Source organism: Megalobrama amblycephala, linkage group LG6 (assembly GCF_018812025.1).
Source record: "Megalobrama amblycephala isolate DHTTF-2021 linkage group LG6, ASM1881202v1, whole genome shotgun sequence".
Classification (NCBI taxonomy): domain Eukaryota; kingdom Metazoa; phylum Chordata; class Actinopteri; order Cypriniformes; family Xenocyprididae; genus Megalobrama; species Megalobrama amblycephala.
Genome location: NC_063049.1, coordinates 37,598,283 through 37,610,446, shown reverse-complemented (window position 1 = coordinate 37,610,446; position 12,164 = coordinate 37,598,283). Strand labels below are relative to the sequence as shown.

General features: G+C 32.1%; 1 protein-coding gene across 1 annotated transcript in view; it reads right to left on the bottom strand.

Annotated features, from left to right (window-relative positions):
* Nucleotides 1–7,961: 7,961 nt before the first annotated feature.
* ube2e3 (ubiquitin-conjugating enzyme E2E 3 (UBC4/5 homolog, yeast)) overlaps nucleotides 7,962–12,164 on the bottom strand; it is a 52,473-nt gene continuing 48,270 nt past the window's right edge. The window contains exons 5-6 of the mRNA XM_048194500.1: nucleotides 11,488–11,635; nucleotides 7,962–8,753 (exon numbers count right to left, since the gene is read on the bottom strand). Of these exons, the coding sequence (XP_048050457.1) occupies nucleotides 8,656–8,753; nucleotides 11,488–11,635 (246 nt within the window). The 3' untranslated portion in view covers nucleotides 7,962–8,655. The remainder of the gene's footprint in view (nucleotides 8,754–11,487; nucleotides 11,636–12,164) is intronic.

Below are 12,164 nucleotides of genomic sequence, written 5' to 3'. Positions count from 1 at the left end.
TTATGACTGTTTTTGTTCTACATATGGTTGGGGTCAGTAAGAATATTTTTAAAGAAATGAATACTTCTATTCAGCAAGGACACATTAAATCGATCAAGTGACAAATCATTTGTAACATGAATAATTTCTTTACTTTTTCAAATAAATGATGCGCCTTTTGAACTTTCTATTCAGAATTCTGCAAAGAATGTATGATGTATTAATGTACAACTATTTTCAACATTGATAATGACAAGAAATGCTTCTTGAGTGTTAAATCAGGATATTAGAATGATTTCTGAAAGATCATGTGACACTGAAGACTGGAGTAATGGATGTTTTTACTGTATTCTAATTGCTTTAATTGCTAGCCCTGAAAATGCAATACATTAAAATGCATGCATTGTTAATGCAATGTATTATTATTTTTTTTTTATTGCCCTACTATCGATCTACTTCTTTTGAATGGTAATGCATGTTTAAAACCATCACGTAAACCACTGCAAATGGACTTTTGACTCGATCCCTTATAGCTGAAATATGATTCTGTGTGTGACAATAAGCCCTGGTCAACTTATTGTGGTCAATTATATAAACTTTTCTTTTCCTCTTGTGGATATTGCATTTGTCTTAACAAAATTTAATTTCATATCTTTAGGAACATTGAGTTCTCCCCACTATTTGCTTAATGAAAAACCAACAAACCGAATCTGATTAACACACTCACTCACATACAGCCTAATTTAGACACGGTTACCACACTTAGGAATCGTCTGCTGGGCAAATGCTGTGTGGTTTGGAGGAGGCAAACACACAGGTCCTTGAAAAACAAAAGAGGAGGCTGGGTAGTCGCAGCCGACGGGCCCCTGTCAGAGGGCCTCTATTGTCAGTCAGGATGAGGGCATTTTCCAGCACCCATACTAATCCACGGCTCACTTCATCTCAATTAAGCCTTTGTGCTCTCCACTTGTAACCGCACACAAGAGGCCTGCGACGCCCCTATCGCTGCGGCTCGCGTTCACAGGCCTGTACACACTTGAACTCACTGACGGAACGCCTCCACCCCCTTCCTTTGTCTCAAAGGTATTAACTAACATGGGAAAAGAGGGGTTAATAGCCAGAACACTGCTTATGAGAATGTAATGATAGCTTAAGGAAATCAGCTTAAAGGACGTTAACCCTTCTTAAGAAACAGATAGTTCTGACTCTGATTGGATGAGCCATCATAAAATAGGGATAAAGGCAGACTTCGAACTGTAAATGAGTATATGAAGTCACTATGCAGCTTTTGCTCGGCTAATGAAGAACTGCTCACTCGGATAATAACCCGTTTTTATATAATTAAAATCAATATAATTCATTAATACTACTAATAAAAACAATATTAACAATAAACAATAAATCATGAATAATCATTAATATTAATAATAATAATAATAATAATAATAATAATAACAAAACCATTTTCTAAACCACTTGAATACATTAATAATAAAAAAGTTTTTTTCACTAAATATATTTCATTCATAATAATAATAAATAAAATATTAACAATAAACAATAATAATAATTATTAATAATAACCCTTTCAATATAATCAAAATCAATATAATTTATTATTATTATTATTATTATTAATAACAATAATAATAATAGTAATAATATGATTATCAACAATAATTAGAATAATTTATTAATGATAAATATTAACAATAAACAATAATTAATTATAGTAATAGTAATAATATTATAATATATAATAATAATAAAATAATAACTTTTTAAATCATTCATAAATAATAATATATTTTATTCACTGAATATAGTTTATTAATATCAATAATAATAATAATATACTAACAATAAATACTAATAATTAAACTAACATATTTGTTACATAATTCAAATCAAAATAATCCATTACTATTAATAATAAACTAATTCAACTAATATAGTTCATTATTATTATTATTATTATTAATAATAATAATAAAATATTAACAATAAACAATAATTATAATAATAATTATTAATAATAACCCTTTCAATATAATAAAATAAATATAATTCATTATTATTAATAATAATAATAATAATAATAATATGATTATCAACAATTAGAATAATTTATTAATGATAAATATTAACAATAAACAATCATTAATTATAGTAATAATATTATAATAATAATAATAATAATAAAATAATAACTTTTTAAATCAAATGAATTCATAAATAATATATTTTATTCACTGAATATAGTTTATTAATATCAATAATAATATATTAACAATAAATACTAATAACAATAAAACTTGTTTTACATAATTCAAATACAAAAATAAATTACTATTAATAATAAACTAATTAAACTAATATAGTTCATTAATAATAATAATAATAATAATAATATGATTATCAACAATAATTAGAATAATTTATTAATGATAAATATTAACAATAAACAATCATTAATTATAGTAATATTATAATATATAATATATAATAATAATAATAAAAAAATAATAATAACTTTTAAAATCAACTGAATTTATAAATTATATTTTATTCACTGAATATAGTTTATTAATATCAATAATAATATATTAACAATAAATACAAATAACAATACAACTAACATATTTTTTACATAATTCAAATAAAAAATAAATTACTATTAATAATAAACTAATTAAACTAATATAGTTCATTTATAATAATAATAATAATAAATTAACAACATAACAATAAACTAAAAAAACCCATTAACAATCATTCATAGCGATAATATATTTTTTATTGAATTCCTTAATGATAACAATAATAATACTTAAAACATTTTACCTAATATAGTTAATTATTAATAAAAATATAATAATAATAATAATGATAATAATAATAACAGTTACTGCATTAAATATGAAGAAAAAATGTTTACAACTTTAATCTTGGTTAATGATAATTTCTGCATATGCTAATACATTTTAAATGTCAAGTTGTTTAAACTAATATAAGTGCTAACACTTTACAATGTTATAATGTTAAATATTGCTCATTGTTAGTTGACTTCAGATAATGCATGAACTTATATTAACAAATGAGACCTTATTGTAAAGGGTCACCGATATAAGTTAATATATTATGAACATGAATTTAGTATAGTAGTAGTATATAGTATAGTACAGTAGTAGTAGTAGTATAGTATATTTATAAATTACCATTACAAATGCTGTGGAAAGTTGTTCATTGTAAGCTTATGGTATTTAAAGCATTAATGTTAAACTGAACAATACTGTAAAGTGTTGCAAATAAATTTAAAACTATTTAACAAAGCTGTGACTGTCTGTAACAGTGATTTTACCAAGGAGCTTTCTGTCACAAAAATATACAGTCTTGAGCGGGTTATTGCTTTGGTAAACTTGATTAAACTCTAGGACACATCTGAGCACCAGGGGCAGAAAACAGATGTAGGTGCACACCATCACACACATATACAGTATAGCATCAACAATGCCACATAGAAAACATCTGATAAACAAAACACCTTAGGAAAATCCTCATTCATAACACCTCAAGGCCAAAGAGATTTCTGTAGGGATCAAGAGAGGTTAGAGTGAGATCTCATTTTTTACTCTAATAGACATAAATCAAGACAGAGGTCATGTCTGTCCTCACTGCCCTGATCACAGCAGAGCATCCCGTCTCATTATTCACCGAATCTGAGGTAGTTTACGGCACGCCGCTGGTTTTTAAGTAGGCGTGTGTGGGTGCTTAATCACATCAGCCATGGACACTATTTCACATTCTACCTGCCACAGGTCATTTAAGGAATGAATATATGTATATAAACAGAAGATTGTCAGCGAGAGGGATAGATGACATGGTTTGTCTCCCTCGTGTGGCCATGTGATAAAGACCCAGTTCTCAGTTTCCAACAGGTCCTTCATTAACAATTAATTACCATTTTCCATATTTTAGAAAAATAGTGAAGTCATCAAAATAACACAAATAGAAACAGTATTGAAGGAATTCACCTCTGGACATGTTTTGACTGTTTTTTCTAGTCAACTATCCAATCCAACTCATCTATTAAAAACAAATATATAAATTATAAATAAAATCAAATAAATTAGATGATTTAATATAAGGGGAAAAAATGCAAATATAAGTAAAATGTATATAAAGTAAATAAAATAAAATAAAAATGAAACAAAATACAAATAAATAATAATAAAATAAATGTATATACAGAATTTTATTTCTTCATATTTAGCGTGTGTGTGCGTGTGTGCTGTATGATATTTTGGTGGAAACCTGATATATATTTTTTTTTACATGATTCTTTGATATGAAGTTCCAAAGAATAGCATTTATTTCATATAGATGGAAATTATTTAATAAATTATATTTTTTCATTATATAAGTATATATATATATATATATATATATATATATATATATATATATATATTATATTGTCATTAAAAAGACTATTTTAATTATAAATTTTTTAATTGTAATAATTTTATTATTTTTCATTATTTTGATTATATATATATATATATATATATATATATATATATATATATATATATATATATATATATATATATTTGATAATATATAAGTACTGTCAAATGATTAATCGCATCCAAAATAAAAGTTTGTGTTTACATAATATATGTGTGTATTGTGTATATTTATTATGTATATATAAATATACACACATACATACATATTTATATATAATTTATATAAAAATTTCAATATTTTTGTTAAATATATACATGCATGTGTGTGTATTTATACATACACAAAATAAATATACACAATACACACATATATTATGTAAACACAAACATATTTTGGATGTGATTAATGACGATTAATTGTTTGACAGCACTAATTTGAAATATTATATATATATATATATATATATATATATATATATATATATATATATATATATATATATATATATATATATATATATATATATATATATATATATATATATATGGACTGCACCATGTGCATTTATTGTTGCGTATAATGCATAATAGGCAGTATACTGTGTATTAAGGTAAGCAAGCTAGTACTCCAACACAGCCTTAGAGATTCCATTGGGACTCACAAAATCACCACATATCATAAAACGGATGAGCAACTAATAATTGACAACCAATAAAATAATCAGTCCCTACAAGACACTGGGTCGATCTCTATCACCCTTCCAGCTAAGTGTGATTAAGAAAGGTGCCACCAGGGGGCTGCAAACATTCAAGTTGGGTCAGGCAGCAGTTCGCATTCCCCTGCCCCCCTGGGTGTAAATCTGACACTATCAACACAGGTCAGAATGAATCTCAGTTCACTCACAGCGAAAGAGAAAGCGAGTCGAGACCGATGTTCTTTTGGGAGTGACCCTAAAAAAATCTCATCTCACTATGACTGTAGAAACATCCAGAAGGCAGAGCCAATATGAATGTGAGATGTACACAAGAGACCAAGTGACCCCTTCATGGATGCCAAAAATGACATAACAGTGCTAATGAATGTCATACCCACGTGCTTTGTGGAGTGAGCAAGTCCACGAGTCAGCTGTGAACTAATATGACCCTAAATGAAGAGGAAGTATTCTCAAAACCATTGTTTTTGATGGACAGCTGCTTGTGTCAGCCATACATTAGAGGAAACTAAAGAGTTCAGGTTTTGGCTGTTGATTTTGGCTACATCATTATGTAAGCTGGTTTCTCCATTGTTGGCCATTTAAAAAGAACCATATATTCTGATGAAATGATTTGCAAGCAAACTGTGTACAAGCATTTTATTGTTACAGTAGGTATTTTGCCAGTGCCGTGATTTTTTACATTTCATAAAACCATTACCAGATTTGAAAGACCATCAGGTATACTTTCCAGGGCCATAGCCAAATATTTATAAAAAATTATAACAAATTATAAAGTTAAGAAAAATAAATGTGCACGTTCCTGCAGAACAATCAACTTATTTACAGTTAATTAATTTGTGCTTTTCTTTAATATAATTTATAATTTAGTGATTTGTATGGGCATGCCATTTTAAAACTGTGTATAAACAACTGTTTTTTTGTTTTTAATAGTGATGATTATAAAGATTAAAAGATATGAAGAAACTGTGGAATAATATTTTTTTCCTCATGTGATACAGAAAACAATATTTTTATGCAATCAAAAGGGTTTTCACACTTGAAATAGTTATTCTAAACCCTGGATAAACAGAATCCTGGGTTATCTTTATTCACGTTTCACATTGCTCATAATATACCCGGGGTTAACAGTTAACCCTGGGTATTCATAAACTGCCGTTTCACATTTCACCTTCCTAAATACCGGGTTAAAGGCCTTATTTGAATATTTGCGTTGTTAGTGTTACTGACTGGACAAACGCAGCACGTGACCGGTTTGCGTAAAGCCTCTAGCAGTGCGCGTCCTCATATTACAACATTGCTGACTGTAATGTAAAGTTTTTCTGAGTGAACTTTTCGAAATATAAAAAGGTATGAATGAAACAGTCCCTTCTTCACTCCAATTGTTGCTTTTTCTATCGCCGTTTGACGCGTACACAGAAACTACTGTTTATATAGGCTACATTGCGCGGTGTTTCCGTGTCTGCCAAAAGCATTTGAATATAAGGCACGCGATTGGTTGTCAGTTGCTAAGCATCTAGTTGTAACATTCTAAAAACACATCATTTTTTCACACTGTACAAGTTTGGCACCGCAATGTGGTTTAAAGGGTTAGTTCACCCAAATAATGTAATTAATTATTCACCCTCATGTCGTTCTACACCCGTAAGACCTTCGTTCATCTTCAGAACATAAATTAAGATATTTTTTGATGAAATCCGATGGCTCAGTGAGGCCACTATTGAGACCAAAGCGACAAGAATACTTTTTGTGCGCCAAAAAACTAAATAACGACTTTTCAAAAAAATCTTGTGATGGGCGATTTCAAAACACTGCTTCTGAGCTTTACCAGTCTTTTGTTTCGAATTAGTGATTTGGATCTCCTATCAAATGGATAAACTGCTGAAATCACGTGACTTTGACACTCCGAACCACTGATTAGATTCGTAAAGCTCTGAAGCAGTGTTTTGAAATCAGTCATCACTAGATATTGTTGAAAAGTCGCTATTTTGTTTTTTTGGCGCACAAAAAGTATTCTCGTCGTTTTATTACATTAAGGTAGAACCTAGGTAGAAATTACAAGTGTGAAATGCTCCTTTACCCGGGATAAAGGCGGTGTTTAGAACGACGATAACCCAGGCTTAAGCACAGTGTGAAAAGCCCTATTGATTTAAAAAAAAATGTCATTAGTTGTCAGTGAAAAAACAGGGTGAAAATGAACCAAAATGTCACTGAACACAACAGAAAATGCCTCGTATTTAACAAGTTTGAGGAAAATGCCTGCTCAGTCCTTTGTTATATTATTTTATGTAACCTTTGAAAAAAATTAGGCATATGTGCAGGTAGCTGTGATTTAAAAGGGGTTAAAAAAGCCTTAAAATGCATTCATAAATGTTAGGAAAAAGGGTAAAAGCCAAATAAAGCCCTTATAAAGAATTTTAAATAAAGTAATAAAGTAATTATGGCATGTTTACAATGTTTACTGTTTTCTATTTTAATATATTTTCATATGTAATTTATTTCTGTGATGACCAAGCTGAATTTTCAGCATCATTACTCCAGTCTTCAGTGTCACATGATCCTTCAGAAATCATTTTAATATGATGATTTGCTGCTCAAGAAACATTGTTATCAGTACTATTTTTGTGGAAACAGTGATGCATTTTTGGAATTTTTTTTTAACATTATCAGTGTCTTTACCATCACTTTTGATAGTATTAATAGTATTAATTTCAAACTTTTGAATGGAAGCGAGTCCACCACTTTTGAGCAAATGGGATCTTAATAGCGGTGTAGAAAACAGCACACAAACACTTCACCCGGGGACTGTTTTTTTATTGTGTTTGAGGGGATCTTACAGTGGTTGCTCATTTCAGCTGAGCTACAAAACGTTCAATGAGATCGCTTCATTACAAACTGACAAAGGTATAACAGATTCACAACAGCATGTACCACAGAACTGGAAATGAGCGTGGGTCTCATATAAATGACATCATTTCTAATAATCTACAGCATGTTTTTCTTTTTTTTTTCTTTTTTGTCGTTTCTTTGACTTCATACAGATAATGAATTAGGCTAAAATGCACCATAATATTTGGTTGACTTTAGGAACATTTTCCTTATTACATCACAAAATACATTTTTTTATATCCCAAAGAAGCAAGACTTGCAAGTAGGCTTTTAAACAGAACTAAATCTACAGCTACAAAATTCTACTCCGGCAGCCTTTACACCTTGGCGGGTCCTGTCTGCGCTCCCAGTCCGTATCGGGTAAAAACACGGGGTAGAATCAGTATGACATTTACACAGAAGTCCGTATTGTAAAGGCTATAAAGATTTGTTGCACGTTGTAAAGTTGCCTCTCCTGGATCTTTACACTCCTGCGGGTGATGGAAACTGGGGCGGCGGTGGAGAAGAGTGTGGGAAGGAGGGGTGGACAAAGGGAAGCTGGAAAGAAGGGGGTGGGGAGGGGTGGGGTTGAGCGGGGGGTCTAGGTGTCAGCGGCCCGCCGTCTATGTGGCGTATCTCTTGGTCCACTGTCGAGCTATCCTGTCATGCTCTGCTCTGTTGGTCAGGTACTGAGTAGCTATGCTTCCCACCAGAGGATCCGCTGAGAGAACGAGAGGGGAAAAAGAAAGAAGAACGGAAAGGGAAAAAAACAAAACAAAGTGAGACATTCTTATACCCAGGAGTCAGCGAGAACACAGTATTCTGAAAGACGCAGACAGGCGCTGGGAAGGACACAGAGAGAGAGAGAGAGAGAGAGAGAGAGCAGTGGGAAGTGAGCCATCTTCGAGTGTAAATGAAAGAGCTGTGTGGGATTCAACAGACACATCTGTCATGTGCTGACTCAGCTGACACAACAATGTCAGAGATGTTTGAGACAAACATGGTGACGGCTTTACAGAGGATTCGAAACTGTAAGCCTGTTCCGAAAGGTCGGTTTTCCCTTACTTCAAGCAACACAACAATGAAGACCTTAAATGAACATGACTAGACACATGCAACATCAAGCCTGAAGTTTAGTCATCAGCTTCAACATCATTCATTAATAAACGTCATCAATCTTTTCTAGATTCAAGGAATTCACTTAAGAAAATGTAGGCAGTGTTATTTTAGTATTATTTATATACTATTATAGCATTTATTAATATTTTGAATTAGCCTTTGTATTTTCATTTCCATTTTAATTTTAGTTTAAGTTTTAGTAATTTTATTACATGCTTTTATTTTTATTTTATTGTATTTTTTTAAAAATATTTTTTAAGCTTTATTTCAGTTGTAATAAAATTACTTTTTTCCTTCAGTTAGTTGCCAAAACAACATTTTGACAAGGCAAAAAGTCTAAGTTTTTCATCTAATATTTTATATTTTATTTCAGCTTTATTTCAAGTAATGTAGGACATTTTTTTAGGCCAAGATTCTTTGCCATTCAAACACTAATTTTTCATTTGATTTTAGGGTTAGTCAATAGTAAACTCTCTGCTGGCATAATGGGTATCAAATTAAATAAATATATATTTTGCCATATTAATTTTCATTTATCTTTATTTGCCCATCTACAGTGGTGACCAAAAGTGAAGTCCAGAGGAGAAATTTGTTTTTAAACGTTTGATTAAATGATTAAAATATGAGGAAAATATTTGATATTTTTTGAATATTTTAAATATAAAGGGAAAAAAAAAACCCACTAAACTTGGTTAAGGTATTTATCTGAAAAAAATTATTTGGCAAAGAAGGCAAAATACAGCTACAGGTTTTATTTTACTATGAAAAACTCACAGGAAAAAAACAACAAAAAAAAAAAACATTGACAACAACAAAATCAGTTATTAATATTTGACATCACTTTTGGCCAGTGCTGTATTTTCAATCAGTCTTCTGCCTGTTTGAAGCATTGTCAGTGTAAAAATGTATATTTTGCGGAATATATCAGAATTTATTTTTCCGATCCTCCTTAAAGGATTATTTCACTTCTGAATGAAATTTTCCTGATAATTTACTCACCCTCATGTCATCCAAGCTGTTCATGTCTTTCTTTCTTCAGTTGAAGAGAAATTAAGGTTTTTGAGGAAAACATTCCAGGATTTTTCTCCATATAGTGGAGAATATATTTATATTTATATATAGTGGAGAATTTATATACGTTTTAACCACTCGTCTGGAATCGTGTAGAGCCCTTTGAAACTGCAATTTGGACCTTCAACCCCGTGAACCCCACTGAGGTCCACTATATGGAGAAAAATCCTGGAATGTTTTCCTCAAAAACCTTAATTTCTCTTCAACTGAAGAAAGAAAGACATGAACATCTTGGATGACATGGAGGTGAGTAAATTATCAGGAAAATTTTCATTCAGAAGTGAACTAATCCTTTAAGTCTGCGCTTCAGGGCTTGACTGAAGGCCCTAAAGCAGGGTTGTCCAATCCTGCTCCTGGAGGCCCATCTTTCTACAGAGTTCAACCAAAGCCACGGATCCTCATATATCTAGTTTAACCTAACCATAATTTAACACACCTGAACCGACTAATCAAGGTCTTTAGGATTACTAGTAGGTGTGCTGGAGCAGGAAGGAGCTAAACTCTGCAGGAAGGGGTCTTGGACACCCAGAGCCTTCAGTCAAATAAATAAACCTTTCAAAAGCGCAAATGAGTAGGAAACATTTCACATGGTCAGATTCATTTTCTAATCAACTTATTTTTATTTTATCTGGTGGGTGTTGTCTTGCAGATATGTCATGGTGAGGCCTTCTAGTGAATCTGAGTAAAGCAATCATGCATTAAGTGAGGTACGAAATGAGAGAGTGAACGTCGCAATTCTCTGCAAGAACATGGATTTGCTGATAAACAGGGAATGACGACTGATTCGGTAACTGCGTTTTTTGGAAATTTTCTAATTTGCTAATTGCTTACGATGTCAATAGCCTCTTTAATACTGTAAGTTGGCTGTGACAAAGAATGCAATCTACAATGTTCATAGGTAGGTAATCCTATTCTGCATAGAAGGGCCTACCCAAAAATGACAATTCAATCATCATTCCCTCACCCTCAAGTCATTCGAAACCTGTTTTATTCTTGTGTGGAGCACAAAATGTTTTGAAAGTCATTTGGAGCCAAACACCAGACCCCATTTATTTCCATTCACTGAGACATTTTTTTTAAATATCTTCTTTTGTGCTCCACAGAAGAAAGTAAAGTCATACAGGTTTGGGCCAGAGTACATGATGAATTTTCATTTCTGATGTTACAGCCCAAACAACTCTACTATTAACCAATCGTCCTCTCATTTGTTTCTAGGCTTAAGGCTTGGAACATTTTTCTTCTCAGCCTTGAGTTGCTGTACTCACCTGGATTGCAGTCTGTCAGCAGAGAACAGATGGAAAGCAGGACCTTCGAGATGGTCAGAGCTGGGCTCCAGTTATCCTTCAGGATGTCCAGGCAGATCACACCCTGACTGTTGATGTTGCAGTGATAGATCCTTGTACGGAACGTGACCTGCACAAGAGGAAACCAAAACGATCACAAAACAAGTCCATCTAAAAAGGGATGATGTTAGCTCACCGGTCCAGAACCACACTTTAATACTCTGGATGCGTTTTAACAGGGCTTTTGTTATAGAGGGGGCTTTTGAGAGCTGGATCACAGCTTTCACTCTCATTAACAGTGCGCTCAGAAACCAGGGCTGAATCCTGAAAGCTATTGATCCAGAGAGACAAGAGAGCCAAGCAAGCTTAACCCGACCCAGCTTCCCAACTGTGTGTAAGTTGCCCTTATCTGGAGTATTGACGACTACAGGACCAGCAGTACACAACTGACTGTAGTATTGTGGGAGGGCCTGAGTCTTCCGGATAAGGGTCAAGAGGTAGTCCGGGTCATGCATTAGTCTGCTCCTTTAGCACATAAAGAGCACTTCTTGTTTGTTGACTGCGTTTCACTCTGCCCCCTGCAGCAGCTACTAAGACGTCCGTCACATGATGCAGCATAAACCGAGCGACCAAAATAACCATGCCTGCCTGGCACAATG